The sequence below is a fragment of the Amphiprion ocellaris genome, chromosome 12 (assembly GCF_022539595.1).
Source record: "Amphiprion ocellaris isolate individual 3 ecotype Okinawa chromosome 12, ASM2253959v1, whole genome shotgun sequence".
Classification (NCBI taxonomy): Eukaryota; Metazoa; Chordata; class Actinopteri; family Pomacentridae; genus Amphiprion; species Amphiprion ocellaris.
In genome coordinates, this window is record NC_072777.1 from 30,128,715 (window position 1) to 30,145,519 (window position 16,805).

Consider the following 16,805-nt stretch of genomic DNA (forward strand, 5'->3'; position numbering starts at 1 on the left):
AAAGTACTATAATCTTCAGTCGCTGTTCATGTTCCCATTAATCTGACATGTTGCAGTTTTATTTTTATGGATGTTTCAGTCTGCAGCAGATGTGAAAATGTAGAGCAAAGGGACTGTGAAAGTTATTTTATGATTTTGGAACTGTGTCGCTCTCCGATGTTTTTGGACCAATATTGGTGGTAAAATGTGGAAAAGTCTTAACATAATTGAAAGTGTGTTGCTCGTGCGTGTCTATTTGGTAATATGACAAACTTGTGCCATGTTGAAAGTGATACTGAAATGTAATTTACCTCCTAAGAATGTCATTGTGACTTTTACGCAAAAGTTCTCATTCAAACGCTGACGTGTTCAGATGCTGTCAGAGAAATAGAAACGAGCGCATGTTGTAAAGGGGCTTTATTATTTTGGAAAATTGTTTTATTTGCTTTTGTGTCCGACTCTATGCCTCATCATAATTTTATCACGGAGATCTACGGAGAGTTCATTGGTTTGGTTTTTGTCCTGACAAGCAGTTTGAATTGTAGGGTCTTAAATGCACAGTTTGGAGCCTTTACTGAACTCTGAACATTTATACTTTTTTTTTTTTTTTTTTTTTTTTTGCTGAACTCTTTTCTGTGCAGTTTTCCACAGGTGGACTCCTCTCAAGTCTTAATCACATTTCAACAATAATAAAACCATAATTTGGGGAGCTGCTGCAAGCGATATGAATGCTTCACTTTCAGTTTTTGGTGTTGAATAAATTTGCAGGAATGTATAAAAACATGTTTTCAGTTCATCACTGCGGAGTAATGAGTGTAGAGTGATGGCAAAAAGGCCAATTTTGTCCTTTTCAAATGGAATCTACAGTATAGTAAAGTGTGCAGAAACCAAAGAGACCTGAATACCTTCTAAAGTGCAAAATAAATGTAACCTTACGGCATAGAAGTAAATGCACTTAATTATTTGGTATAAACAGAAGAGGAAACATTTAAAAATCTTAGGAGTAGTTAAATATAAATACTTGTAGTGTTTTGCAGAATCTAAGCCACGTACTCTCACATACAGAAGTGCACTCATATGACCCACATTTTCCCAGATTCCCTTCCCTTCATGCAGCGTCAGATAGTGCCGTCACACAGAGCACTTCATGCACTGAGGTGCTTACACCGGTTACCTGGTTACTGATGACCTACTTAAGTTAAACAGTAGTGTGGTGTCGTTGCGGGTGGGGGAAGTTGACTATAGTTGGACAATGCAGGACAGACTGACTGGAGTTAAAGATAATTACTACAAAATAGCCTATGGTGCCCTATAAAATTATAGTATATTACTGTTATTATTAAGCCATTATTCTGAGTCGTGGAACTTTTTCTGCTGAGCTGCGAGGCTTTAGAAAATGTTCAGTACCTGTCTGGAGGAGTGGAGTTGAGAACTACTGAGTTATATGGAGGTTTGCAGTCTCTTCACAGCACAGAAGTTCTACTTCTGTGCAGGATTTGCATTTGGGATCAACCGATATGGGTTTATTCAGGGCTGAGGCCAGGTATTAGTCGAGAAAGACTGATAACTGATATTTGCAGCTGATGTACATTAAATGTTCTATATTGCCAGCATGTCATAGTAGGGAATGACTAGGCTTCTTCATTAATAAGGATTACTCTAACTGAATATGCACTATAGAATTAATAGTGATTAAATCAGTGTCGATTGATTGAGATTGATCATTTTGTCTCCTGCAGTTTTGTGTGTTCTTGTCTGTTTTTTTTTATCTTTCTCTGTTCTATCATTGCTATTGCCAACCAAGGCCCATATCTTAAAGCGTTATTGTTTTCCAGACTCTGTTGCAAGCTTAACAGACCACATAGTCGCTAGCTATTAGCATAGCCTTAGCCACTGTGGTTGCTAGTAGTACCTCTGCTTGTAAGACATTTCTGACGCCACAGAGTTACTACAGACAGTGAGAGGTGGTTGCATCAGACTTGAAGTAGGACATTTAAATTCTCAATAATTGGTCAATAAATATGGACACCAATAACCCACCAGGCCGATAATCAATCTGTCCATAGTTTGGATGTTCTCCTTGTGACTACATGGGTTTCCACAAGTCCAAAGACACACATGGTAGGTTATTAGGTGATTCTAAATTGGCTATAGATGTGATTTGTTTCATTGGGTTAGTGACCTGTCCGGGATGTACCTCGCCTTTCGTCCAATGTCACCTGGGAAAGACTCCAGCCCCCCACGAGCTTCGACAGGACAAATTGGGTACAACTAATGGATTGATGGATCCTTGTGTGCACTAACCTCTATGTGTAACTGTCTCCCTCCTTCGTGCAGGAACACTAAACGCCTTCCTGAAGCAGAAGGGCCAAACGACCTCGGAGGGCCCCGTGTGGTCTCTAAGCGGTAACCAAGGTGAACGCTGGAAGCAGGCCAAAGTAAGCATCCATCCAACGGCGTCCTTCCAGGTGAGACCAAGAAACTTAATCACTCCAGCATGCAGCAGCGTTCCCCTTGCTGCCCTCTATTTTCTTCTCTGGCTGTGTTTGTATGCTATTAGTTTCCTTGGGCGGATGCATATTGATGTAGCACTTCACAAGCCGTGATATTAAGCAGAGAAGTGGACGGCATCCATAGACACTGTTTTGGTATTGAGAAAGCAATATCACTCACACTTTGCCATCAGTAAGCCTAAAGTTTGTGAATATAGAACTGCAGCGTTCTCCATCATTTTTATGGCCTCAGTTGTGGAAAGTAATTATAGTTTGGCTGTGCTTCTGTGTGTTTTGTTTTGTTTTGTTTTTTTTGTTCTAACTCTGACAGCTAACTGTTGTTAAGCCACGGGCAGTCTTAGTTTTACATCTTGTGACAGTAAAAGTTAAAACAAACACTTGCCACCTGCTGTAATATTTTATAAGGGGCAATTTAGCTTAATGATGCTGTGCACTGACTGAGATTGTATCTTTTTTTTAATTTTGCTTTTGTTGTCTATTGAGGCAGAATATACAGAGAAGTGATGAATTAAAGGAAAAATCTAAAGCCTTGACCCCTGCAGTGAGGGGATTTGGTGGTTCTGTTATGCTGCGGGGCGCATGTTGATGGCATAGTTCCAGTATGCATGTTCCATTAGAGACGAGGGCTACTGCAAATCAGTACAGAATTGTTCTTTGGTTTACCTTTAATCAGTGATGAACCTGTTTATCCTGATGGGAGTGATCTCTTCTAGGATGCATCCATTCAAAGGGCACAAATGATCACTGAATGGTTTGATAAAAAATTACTTGAATCCTTCACAGTCACCAGGTCTTCATCTAACTGAACCCCAGTGGAAGGTTCTGCACCAACAAGCTAGACTCCACTACAGTTGCCTCTTGCTCCAATCCTGTTTGTAATAAGCACAGACAGGATCTCAAGGTGCAACCGTGGTAATGAGGATCTCTGGTTTAGGAACCTCAGAGTGAACTCTGCCTTGTGAAAATTAAACAGTTTTGTTGACTTTATCAGACCTCGACTTTTAGGGAGTTTGCAACCAAGTGTGAAGTGACCGAGAATTAGCACCTCCAAATCTAAAGCTGTGGTTCTCTGCCCGAAATTGGTGGATTTCTCCTTCAGAGTAGGGGTATCTCGGGATCTAGGTCACGTTTGACTGTAAATTGCAGCTTGAGATGGACGGATGGATTGGCGCAGTGACAACAGTAATGCAGGTGTTGTAGTGGACCGACGTGCTGAAGAAGGAGCTGAACCAGAATTCAAAGCTCTCAATTTACCAGTCAATCTACAGTGCCATGAAAAACCAGTTATTAGGTTTAGGGGGCAATTACTTTTTCACACAGGGCCAGGAAGCTTTGAATATTTTCATTCATAAATAAATAAGAATTTGAGAAGGGGGCAAATACTTTTTCACAACACTGTATGTTCCAGCAAACACCTTTGTTTGTGACTTCTGGGTAGTGACCAAAAGAATGAGATTGTAGATAAGGACAGCTGTTATGAGTTTCTTCTATGGTGTGGCTTGGCTCAGGCTTAGAGATAGGATGAGGAACTTGGACATCCGAAGGGAACTCAAAGAAGAGTTGTTGTGAAAAAAGCCAGTGAAGGTGGTTCAAGCATGATTAGGATGCCTCCTACAGGTTTTCAAGGAAGGTTCAACTGGGCGGAGACTCCAGGGTAGACTCAGAACTCACTAGAGGTACAGTATCATGTATCTTCTCTGGACTGGGAACACCTTGGGATGTTCCAGGAAGAACTGGAAAATGTTGCTGGGAAGAGGAACACCTGCTGCCAACGCAATTCGATTCTGGACAAGTGAAAGAAAATAGATGTTGGTGAACATTCTATATCATCATTAGCAAAACACCAAATGAGGGAATATTTTTTGGAAGAATATTGCTCCATCCCTCCAGTACAGCTCCAGAGACTTGGAGAATGGATGCTAAGGAGCATTGAAGCTGTTCGTGTTAGCTTTATTCTGAGACTTTATGATGGATTTGTATTAAATTTGTCCCCTGAGTCTGTATACTAACTCATCCTACTCTCTGTAGGTCGTACTGGAAGGTATCCGGGGACCAGGCATCGAGGGAGACATTGCCATCGATGATATCACGCTGGAGGAAGGGGAGTGTCGAGACCCACCGCCCAGTGAGTAACACCACCCAGCCGCCTCCTTCACCGCCTCTTCTGCCCTCTTATCTGGGCTCCAGGTTCTCACTCTACCTCACCGGACAGGGCTGAGATTTACGAGAGGGGATCTAATCTTAGACAGTTGGCAGCACTGAACCAGCATCTCGTGGGGGAAAACATGGTTGCTATAGCAACAGGGTTGTAATCACATGAATGATAGCCACGCCGGCTGAGTGGAGCACTGTAATTGTGCTGCAGGAACAAACAGAAGGTAAAAACAGAAAACAGGACACAGAAAATGGCCTGCAATTGACAAGGTGATGTCAGTGGGCAGACAAACACAGTTATTCAGTTCCTGTATTTTGTGCTTGGAGGAACATTCTTTCCAGAACGTTCTGAAGCTTCGACATTTATTTAACATACCATAGATGAATCAGGGTGATCTGTTTTCATTTGACATGGCAGTGGTGGAAAACAGCAACAGAGCTATCTGGATCTGCAAGATGTATTCTTGTTATTACCGCAAGATTATCATTATAGAAGTTATTTTTCAATTTGGACTTGTTAGGATTCAAGGCGACAACGCTAATTCATTTGGAGTTTAAGGAGTGGTTGCCCAGGCCGGGGACAGAGTAGCATTATGAATTATGCAATTCAATCTCACATGATGAATCTTACATGACTTTATGTGATGTAAGAGGGAAAAAATTGAGAAATATCTCCTGAGGACTGATCAGAGGTGACTTCTGACTGATGATGTGACTCGAGAAGGACGGTTCAGAGCGACCGCTTTAGGATCTGTTCACACAGGTTAGTTGTACATCGAGGGAATAGTTTGACATTTATTTGCTTTCATGCTTTCATGAGTTAGATGAGAAGATCAATTCCACTTTTATGTCTGTACATCTGAGCAACAGATCTTCAAACTGACGTTACCAAATTGAACTGCCTTGGTCACTGAGCAACTCATTAGCTTTATAGCTTGATAATTACTAGTTAAAGCAAGATCCAGTATGGAAATTTGTCAAGTGCAAACAAAAACATTAAAATCGATTTAAATTTGACATAAGAACACCTTAAATCCCTGTTTTTAAACAAATATGTGGTCACGTTGCTTTCCTAATTACTGCATTACAATAACTGAATAAAGAGTAGAGGCTTCTATGTGCATATGAGGCATTTAAGGAACATCAGTAAATTGTTGCAAAAACAACCCTCTAAACTGTTTGAGTCTCTGCATGCAAATAGATTAGTATCAATTCCACTGTTATGTCTGAACATCGAAGTGACAGATCTTTAAAGTCAAGTCAACAAATTGGACCACTTTGGTCACTGAGCAACTCATATTTACAATATTTGCACACAGTATTTATTAGTTAAAGCAAAAGCCCAGCATGGAAATGTGTCAAGCGCAACCAAAACATTGACATTAGAATGCTTTGCATCACTGTTTTTAAATTAATTTATGGTCACACTTCTTTCTGATCTGCTGCATTACAGTAAGTGAGTGGACACTAGACGCTTCTCTGTGCATGAGAGGCGTTTAGGGAACACCTGTAAATTGTAGTTTCAAAAAACTACCTGTATTCCCCTCTCCCCCTTTAGACTGCTTGAATCTCTACATGCACATAGGTCAGATGAATTCTGTTCTCAGCCAAAACAGCCAACATTCTGTATTTATTGCAAACACTGCAGGCAAAGCTTGGCCAGAACAAAGTTTCTGCTGTCTGGGTATCGACATCCTGAACTGAAAAAGCACAGTGTCTCCAAGAAATGTGTCCTGCACTGTGACAGGTGTGTGGTCAGCAAAGCAGCCCACCTCCCTGCAGCATTTCAGCACCAGGCAGCAGCAAAACTAGTCAGAAATTAGACGAAAGTTGCTTATGATACAGCCAAGAAAGAGCCGTCTTTAACTAACTTTAAGCTCCAGATCATTCTCATACATTTAACTAGATCTTTTTTTCAAAAAAAATGATTAAAAAGGCAGCAAAAGCCACAGAAACAGTGATGATGTTGTACTCTATCATAAATAATTGGCTGCTGAACTAGTAATACTTTTGTATTTGGCTGCGTATAACAACTTTTGACTTGATACGCTACAGAAATGAAAACATTGTGAAACAGCAAACACATAAAAGCCCTACTTATAGCTTCATATTTAATGGACAGACAAGAAATTGAATTGTAGGAATTGAAAAGGCATGTTTCGAAGTATTCCCTCCAGCAATTCTTATCACATGTCCTTTTGTTCTGTCTTTCTGTTGAGATACACGCTTGTTTCTCTGTTCAGGAGTATTTAAACGGGGTTTAGAAGGAGCCCTTGGGGAGTGACTGCACATGACAGTAAGCTTACAGTAAACGCAACAAGGCTGTGTTATCTTATTTGACAGAAATCTGTGCGTTTTCTGTTATTTTAATCCATTTCATAAATAAAAATGTCTGACATGCTTCAGTAAATTAAACTCCAATTGACACAACTGGTTAAAAATGCAATTGCTATTTCTATTCTCAATTCTTATCATTTTGGCTCTCTTTGGTGCTGGCTAAACCTTCAAAATAAGACGCCAAAAATCCCTCTATGCGGAAAAAACCCTGATAAAACTAACATCTACTGCTGTTTTGTCTTGACTTTCTTGCTTTTGTCATTCAGATCTCAGCGCCAAGGCTCTGTCCACATCCTCCCATATATGGCTGCTATGTGTCACCTTGGTGCTGACCCTGCTGGAAGGTCAGAGGTGACCCTATTCTCTGTCATCTCAGAGGCGAATATTCAGACCCACCGTCTGTGAGCTACACCCTCGGCATCCAATCACCAAAGATTCATGCATCCTGAAAGCAGCGGGGTCCCCCTCATGGACCACAGACCCACAGAGGGACCAACGGAAGAAAGAGAAAAAATAGCGATTAAAAAGTTACACAAAAAGTAATAAAGAAGATGCGCAAATTTTTTTTTTTTTAAAAGAGACCTCTTTTACAGTAAAACACTCCTCGGCGCGGGACGTCTTTACGAGCACAAAGACGGATGGGTGACGGATGAGCCTGGACTTTGGCGGAGAGAGTTCACAAGCGTCGAGGGGAGGACAGTTTGTAAAGCACAAGTACTATTTTATGAAGCTACGGAAATAATCTTTGGAAGGCAGCGAATAATACAGACACTGCTGACTTTTTGAATATGAAGTAACATTTTCCCTGCTTACAAATACATGGAATCAGACCTTTCTCTGTGTATCTTTGTCTTCATTTTTCTTGCACCAAATGCCAATCACCAACACTCGTTTTTCACTGGAAGCCCCGGCCTCACGTCACATCTTGGCATTTTCTTTATCTGCTTGGTGCTGTACTGTAGAGAAAAACAAGGACTCTGGCAACGTTTAGTTCTGTCTGCTTACTCCCACCCCACCTCCTGTAGCTGCCTATGTATCTTTTAACACTGTGCTCACGAGTCCAAGTGGCCAACCGACGGTATGGTGGCAGAACAGTAAGAGCAGCAGAGGAGCAGACAGCAGGAGGTGAGGTTAAAGGGAGGAGGAGTGGAGGGAAGAGGATGAACAGGCAGAGAGTAGAGAGTAGAGGGAAGAGAGAGAGAGAGGAGCTCCATTAGCGAGGCCTGACTCCAATATTCAGTCGGCGGTCTACCTGTGGAACAGAAGCCACTTTACTTTCTGCCATGAAACAAAGTGCCTTCAGATTACAAAACCGAATCGTGAGCCTGGGTGTTAATCAACATCGAACAAATCTCTGTTGATGTTTCCTCTGATGGGCTATTTTCTACGTTTCTTTCGCCCCACAAGTGCTGACGGGAGGCCACGTGTGTTCAGAGGGAGTACGAGGGTCATGCTACGCCCGGATCTTGCTCCTGATGGGACAGTTGCCTGTGTGTGTGTGTGTGTGTGTGTGTGTGTGTGTGTGTGCGTACGTGCGTGTGTGCGTGCGTGCGTGCGTGCGTGCGTGTGTGTGTGCTGCGTGTTTGTGTGCGTGCATGCACCTAAGCCAACCAGGCAGTGCCGGCAGCGCGGCTTTTGGAAACAGTTTGGATTTTAAAAAAGAACAAAAAAACACAGCGGCAACAATGAAAGTGAGGCTCTGGATCTTTTTGTCGTTTTTTCCTTCTTTTCTTTTTGTGCAGAAAGACAGTTTAAGATCATACAGGAGGATAAAAACACTTCGTCGAATGAATACCCCACTCTCTCTTCCCATAATTCTCCTTCCCTGCGGGTGAGCATTTTTTAACAAAAGAAAAAGAACAACTGCTGAATAAAATATTGTACAGGGAGGCGAGTAGGAACTCTGGGACTGCAGGCTCTTCATTAGGGTGAAAGGCCTCGCCCCTATCCTCCACCATTTATATGGAACAATATGAGAATAAAAAGATAATAATGACCATAATAATAGTCATGATATTTTATTACTCTAGCGAGAATGTTTCTCTGCTTTTACACAAACTGTGAAGATTGACTGTGGAAGATCTACCTGAGACCATAACCTTAACCAGCGGGGTTTTTAAAAAATGTATTGTAAAAAAGAGAAAATAAGAAAATGAAAAATTCCGTTCATTGTTGGTTATGACAAATGTTTTGAGGACTTGTGTCTTGTTTCTTATTTTTTCTGTTGAAGATGACTTAACTTCCTTTTTCTTCTTGTTGTCTCCCTTTGCATTGCTGAAATATCAAAGCTGATGGAAGCATAAGAAGTAAACCAATTTGGTAAATGTATAACTTGTAAATGTTAAAGAAGCTCTATTCAAAGGTTTATGATAAATGTTTTATGTTGGAGTACAGGAAGCACAACATACAGTTTAAGGTCTCAACATATAAAATCCATTTTATATTTCTCTGCACATGCGTGACCTGCTCTCACAAATTCAGGCTTTCCGTCACAAACAAGTCCACATTTAACAGCAAACTGGTCATTTTCTACTCGTTCTCGTCAAACACAGGTTTGAGTTGGGAGTGTAAAAGTGAAATCTGCATGACTGCAGACGGGATGAAGGGTGAGTTTGGTGTTGTGGTTCAGCATATGTAGCCTCTTCAGTGGAAGCCTGGGTTCGTCTGAGGGGGTTGTGCACGTGTAAAGCATAAAGCTGTGTACAATAGGTGTGATAAGAAACTGATATATGTAAAGAAGATAAATATGCTAAGCAAAACAGAGCAGAATGATGAACATTTCAGGGCATCCTTACTATATGGTCTGTATGATGTTACTGCAGAGACATAGTCATCACAAATACTATCTGCTATCCATTTATTTTTTTACATAAGTTCAGACATTTTCATTTTGAGTTTAGGATCACACTGAATGTAAAAATGGAGTTCTTGGGAGTTCTTTAATCTTGCAGTCTTACTAGATGTAATGTTTTACTAAAACATATGTTTTTGTGTGCTTTTGATGATGAGAACTTTCAGACTTTTATAGGTTGTTTTGGACACATTGACAACATGAAGTTCGTCCGACTTTGACACGATTTCCAAAAACATATATAAGCTCAGCTAAGTATCCATTAGCTAGTTGCTATATCCTCCTGTGGTGTATAGCAGGTAATGAAAAGTGCCAAAGTGCCCCGAACAGTCGTCACTGTTACTGAGTACGGATATGAGTTTAAGATATTTTGGCAACTGTTCCTTTTACATCCCTGAGCAGCTGGTCAGTTTATGATGAGAAGCAAAGGTCAGAATTTAATGTAACTGCACCTCCGAGTGCATGAGGACATCACAGCTGGGTTTAAATAAGCGAAACACATTTGGTTCTGCTGGTCCACTGCAGACACTCGATTCAGGTTGCACTAACATTTCTAGAAGCAGCCTCCTTTCAGGCTTTCTGTTTCCACTGCAGTGTAGGATCTGTCAGGACTGACCATGACATTAACTCAAAGTGCACCAAAACCACTTGAAATAGTAACTACTGGCTGTAACATCAATTTAAATCCATTAGAACAATGAGGATTGGTGCTACGTTTGCCTATGTGGTGAACTTTATGCTGAAGATGGGAATGTTATGTCCTCTTTTAGGTTAACCAGTCAGTCTTCTTTGAGCCCTGCACCACAGTATTTCAGGTCCACCTAGATGTAGGTAACCTGGAGGAGATTGTTTTTTCTAACCTGAAAGCAGCCCTAAAGGAGGTTTTTCAGGGGCGGTTGTTGCAGTCAAAATGTGCACTGAGGTTCAGGCCCACAGGTTCCTGCAGCGAAAAACTGCCTAAAAGGAATAATTTGGCATTGTTTGTTTGGTTTAGCTTAGCATAAAACTGGTAATATAGGGAGAGCAGTGAGGCTGACTGTCCAAAGGTAGTAAAATGTTGTCATGGAGCACTTCTAAAGCTCACTAAATAACCGGTTATGTCTTGTTTTTACAAAATAAATAAGTTTAATATATTTTTTTAGAGCCGGGGGGTTGATATCCCTTTCCTAAAGCCTCAGCACAAGCCAGCAGGAGATGGTGGCAAGGGAAGAATTTACTTCTTAAAAGAAGTGGAAAACATTTGCCAATTGGAGGAAGCTACATTTAACCAAAGCATGAATCTGTCAGACCGATCAAAGTTTATTGTGTTAATAATAATTGAAGAGACAACAGCATCTCAGAGAACAGATGTATCCGCTGACTGTTTTGCTGTATATTAAGTACATTTATAGTATTCACCAACCTGTTCATCAGTTTAACATTGTGTAGTTGCTGGGCATCGAGGCTAACCGTGATGTGTTTGTTTACAGCATATAGTTGAGAATTCAGAGTTACAAATACACTTTAAAATTCATTCAAGGGACCTGTTCCCACTGCTTGATTAAATCCATGCTTGCAAGATTAAAAAACATCTAATTTACTGATTTACATAAGCTATCTAAGTTGCAAACAATATTTTGATGCATTGTTTTGACATAGTAATGTGGCTTCAGCTTAAGATTGTGTGTAATTTAAACTCTGATATCTGCGTTAATTGATTTGAAACTACATTCAAGTTGAGGTAATTTAATGAAACTGACTTGATACGTTAATTTTCCTTCAGCTTGAAGTTAGGATTTCCAGTCCTCTCCTCTATCTTAACATGGCTGCATGCTTTCAGATGGTTAAGACTGGTAATTAAAAATAACTCTAATGGAAACTGAAAAGCAAATTCCCCATAGTCACTGTTGTTCCTTGACGTTTTCATTACTCAAAAAGATTGATGCAAACTGTTGCTGTGTTGTTTTTGTGTGTCTAGTCCAGCACAAAAACCCACAAACGGTTTTTTTCCAACTGGTTTCTGTACAGAGTAAACAAAAGAGATTTAACGTATTGATCCGTTGGCTGCGGAGGTGCTGGCATTTGGATTTTGCAACCTTTGGACAGAGCCAGACTCGTTGTTTTCCTCCGTGTCCAGCCGTTGTGCTAAACTAATCTACCTGACTAGTGGTAGGTTCCTGTTAAATGAGCATGAAATGAACAGGTGTCATCAGTCTTCATGTCTAGATCTGCACAGGAAAACAAACAGTAGGTTATTTCCCTTGAAAATGTCAAACCATCACCTCAACATGAGAGCTTCAGTTCAAAAATATGCTCCCTCTGTTTATGCATCCTGTATTTATATCACTATTAGGTTTTCAAACACTGCAGCAAACCTCCTTTTTGCTCTTGTTTTGTACATTATTAAACACTGGGTACATTCATGCAAATGGAAAATCTTTATTTGAGTTTCGAAATATTGTCTGATTTTTGCCAGAACTGTGGCTGCAAAAAAAAAAAAAAAGAGGAATCATTGTTTATTTCCACGGTGTTGCAGCTCTCGCCATGTCCTTGATTTCCATTTCTGTGCAATTCACACACTAAATGTCAGCCTCTGCCCTTTGTGCATACGAGGTGCTGTGAGCCCAGCGAGCAGTTTACACACTCAGCTCTGCTCCATTTCTTGATAAAAGTCCTCTAAGCTACTTCAAAGTACAATTGGAGGGGATTAACAGTTTTTGAATATGTAAACAGTGTTGTGTGAGTGTTCGCGCTCTCACACTGTTTACTGACATTATTTTGATGGTGAGCGCTATCTGTAGTTGAAGGGAAAAAAGTGTGAAGTGTTCAGAAAGCAAGAGGAGGGAAATGAGTTATTTCTAGATTAGTTTGGGTGCTGGAGCTTAATGTGACCACGTGCCAAGTGTTTTGTTTTTCCATCTCTCCGCCTGGGCCCTGGATATTTAGTGGCTGCTGTGTTGTTTGGTTTTTTGCACTAGTTGTAGGGATCGTGCCATGTTTTTTAATTACAAAAATGAAACAGCATTGCCTCATTTCTTTTTCCTCCTGGTTCAGGAATCTATTAAGCTCAGTTCTTCCACTTTCTCCACAACATGGTGTTTAGACTTCACTGGAATGTAAAGTATGAAATACAGGTACTGCGATCTAATACAACAATGCAGTAATAAGAACTACATTCCTCAGATGGAGCGTAGCACAGAGCTCTGCTTCATTCTCAGCTGACTGGTTTAGTCATGTTTCTGCAGGTGCACAGGTCAGCCTTTATATCTTTCCACTATCGCTCTGCAGACAGGCTTTGTGCTGCAGCAGCTCCTTCATCAATCAACACTTAATTGCTAATTAAAAAAGTTCAAAGGTTAATGCACAGTTAGTCCTCTAACTGCATAAAAATCTTCTTTAAGTGGTCACTTTCTTGACATATTTGTTGTTCAACTCTTTGAAGCTCCAGCTGCAGTTATATTGGATGTTTTTGATGTACTATAAATTAGATGCAAATGAGGTCGACGGAGTTTTAAGGCGGCTTTCAAGATGGAAATGCAGCCTCAGAATATACCACAGAAGTCGGCACTAAAACAAATACAAATAAGGTGTTTGGGTCAGTCTTGTTGCTTCACATTACATCATAGTGGCCACGGCAGAAGCTAGAAATTGCCTTTTTCTCGTCTGACGCTGCTGGAGACAAGTGGCACAAGTCAATCTTCATTGCGTGGAAAAGGCAATAAACATTCACTTGGTGGGATCAGAGACACAAACTGTGTTTTCCTTTTAAACTTCACCTTCCTCCCTTCTAAAATAATTTGTTTGATTTGCCATCTTTGTGTAACATTAACAGTACATACTGGTGTTAATTCAACTGGAAATTACCGCATTACAGTGGAGTGCTGCAGTACCAAGGAAGCAAACAATGACTTGTTTTCAATGCTGTTTCATCTTATTCTTGTTTAAGAAGTCAGTTGTTTCATTTGTGCATTGATGAATAATGCAGTTGTGCATGAATGTACCCAGTGCTTACATTAAATTAACTGTAGCATTAAAGGATGCAGTCTGTCGGAGTTTGTGCAGGCCACAGATTGAACATAATTACTGCAACGTGCAATATGTTAAAACAATTTCCCACTTCTTTGGCAAATTTGATTAAAATTATCCATGTGAGTAGAAGCATGACTAGTTGCTATGTGGAAAAAATGTAATTTATAACAAAGAATTGCCTTAATTCCTAGAGGGTGTGTAGCTTGTATTATACACAACACAAGGAAAAGATCCCACTTAGGGAGCTGAAATTTTACTGTGATTTTTGTCTTTTGCCCACTTACTTACCGCTGTAATTACCTGCAGATTTATTATTCTTACCTCGTAGCTAATGCCAGCGCTTCAAGGGTTTCTAAAAGGAACAGTCCTAACATTTCTTTTCTGAGTGGAAATGTTCTCATTTTCTGTTCAACCTAAGAAGGGCTTTGTCACATTGTGCCATTCATCGTGCTATTTTAGCTCCCCGAAACACCATTCAGTTCCACTAGCGTGATGAAATTGCAGCTGGTGGCCCCAATTATCACGGCACACACCACCCTGCTTTCTTGGTATTGATTCAGCAAAGAGAATTGGGTCCAAGAGGGGGAGCATTGTGGTAAGGCGCGACCAGCACCGGCGATAAAAATTGGCAGCGAATTTGGCAGTATTCATTTGGAAACAAGAACAAAATGTCTGTCGTATTAAACATTAAAACTGCAGCGAGGTTTTTTTTTGTTTTTTGTTTTTTTTAGAGAGAGTAAGATTGCCACCTTAATGCTGTGAGTTTCTTCCACTTGCACACACTGGCTAGGCAGCAGTGAGTGACTTCCAGACAGGAGGCCGACTGCAGTCGCACTAAATAACTGGAAGAGGTAGACACATTTCAAAGATCTCATTTCACTCTGTCAGGGAAGAAGCGGCGTGTCGCTACTTGATGGCATGGCTGCTCGGTGTGACAACTTCACCGGTGGGAAAACTGCCACCTCCCGGTACAGAGTCTCTCCGGTGTCAGAGCGAATCCTGCTGCTTCTTGATGGCTTTTCCTCTCCTCTTTCTGTTTCACCTGCTCTGATCGAGAGTCACGTTAGCAACATGTACTAGTTCTTTACTGGTAGCAGCAAGAGGATGTTTGCCAACGTAGCCACTTCAAATGACCCCTGGAAAAAATGAAATTTGATGCTTGTAAGATGAAGGTTGTTGAGAAAGAAAGCTGTGTTCCAGTGATGTTATTTATCTTGTTCTGTGCCGACACCCTGTAATGATGACCTGTCACTCTTCTCTGTTTTGTGCTCTATATTTATATATGATCAGGCTTCTTTTTCACTGTATTTCTTTGGATTTATCACCCATTTTTTGTGCCATACCTGCAACTAATGAAAAAATAAAGAAAAGGAATATTTTATGTGCCGTGTCAAATAAATTTAACAATACGAGACTAGAATAAAGTAGAACAGAATAGGATAGAGTGTAGTATAATGTCGACTATTATATGCTCAGTGCTTAAACAAAAACCCTCTTGTTTCTGTGGCTTGCCTGTACTTGACACCTTTGTCCCTGTAGTTTTTCAAAGACAAAGCCAAGTTATTCCCACAGTGACCACCTGTCTCCTACTCAAAGGGCTGGAAACAAAAGCTTTTGTGTTGTGCAAATTGTTCCTTTGACAGTACTTCCCAGTTTGTGGTTCTTCTGAGGAGCCACCATGCTTGTTTTCCTCAGAGTCGAGAGCGTGTGAGTTGATTGTGGCGAGAAAAAGGACATCTGCGGCAAAGACAAAGGAATAACAATGCAGGGACTTGAAAGTCATCCAAAGGTTAGTCAGCAGGGGCCTCCTGAGTGAGAAAAGCTTATGGAGTGGCAACCTGAGGAGAAGCTACCGTACACTGACTGAAATGACTTCTGTTTTCCTGACCAGTCCACCTCTTTATATGCCAATCACAGGAGAAAAACAACTTCTTTCTTTGATAACCACACAAATGGTATGTTTCTGGCTCATATAGTAAATGAAGTGGAACTTAAATGCTCCTTGTGGAGTTTTCTGAAAAGTGAAATCATCGTGGAAGAGAATTTGGCCTGCTTTCTTTCTAAGAGCCAGCAGGTGGTGACTCCCCTGCATGCAAAAACAAGTCGGATTGCATAAAAGTCAACGACAAAATAACCTTACTTCTCACATGATTTGTTAGCTGAATATATAGTTTCCTAATGGGTTTTAAGTGTCCTTCAATGCAGCATGGTATTCATGTTGTAAATTATGGTCCCATGTTTCAGGCTACCATATGAGCGTACATTGTGTCCTTGAGTTGCTTGTCATGTCTGGTTTCAAAAAACCAAAGTGGCAACCGCAAAATTATAAACTTCTACCTCTCCACCTGTCTTTATTTGAGGTGTACATGAGTGTGTTTCTAGGCATAGTGACCCATTTTTCCTCGTGAGTCTCATTCTCCAATCTACCTCTTGCTGTATATAGAGCGCAGCCTGACTCTTTCTATTCAGCCACATAATTCTGCTGGTATATGTGCTAGCATTCCCTCGGCTAACCTTTGCTCTGAGTGTATGTTTCCTAGTTTTTCTTTGTAAATGAAGTCTAACCTTAGTGATACCTGTGCCTCAGGTTCAAGCCTCTTAATGTCCTGTTCTCCAGATCTCTGGCTCAGCCATACTGCCCCAGACCTCCAAGCTCAGTTCCCCAATCCACTCCCTGTCAAACCATGGCCTCCATCATCCAGCCTCTGCTATTTAATTCACCATCCTTTCTGGATTCCCTCCCAAGCCAAACCTTTTAATGACCCTGCCTGGCGCTGTAAACGCCCCCAGGAATTCTCCTCCAGGCCTCTTGCTGTGTTGTGTGTGCTGCATTCAGGTCCAGGTTCTAAACTCATAGCCTATAACTGAAGGCTGCTTTCAAAATCATACATACAGCAGCTGCCCTTAGAGAGCACAGGACACTGACTGGGCCACGCTACTTGGTCATGATATCGTGCCTTAAG

General features: G+C 40.9%; 1 protein-coding gene across 4 annotated transcripts in view; it reads left to right on the forward strand.

Moving 5' to 3' along the window:
- The window catches only part of LOC111573798 (MAM domain containing glycosylphosphatidylinositol anchor 2a), a 270,997-nt gene extending 255,774 nt beyond the window's left edge, over window positions 1–15,223 (forward strand). For all 4 annotated transcript variants that reach the window (XM_055016253.1, XM_055016255.1, XM_055016252.1 and 1 more), the window contains exons 16-18: window positions 2,317–2,447; window positions 4,521–4,617; window positions 7,250–15,223. In XM_055016253.1, the coding sequence (XP_054872228.1) occupies window positions 2,317–2,447; window positions 4,521–4,617; window positions 7,250–7,338 (317 nt within the window). In that variant the 3' untranslated portion in view covers window positions 7,339–15,223. The remainder of the gene's footprint in view (window positions 1–2,316; window positions 2,448–4,520; window positions 4,618–7,249) is intronic.
- Window positions 15,224–16,805: the final 1,582 nt, after the last annotated feature.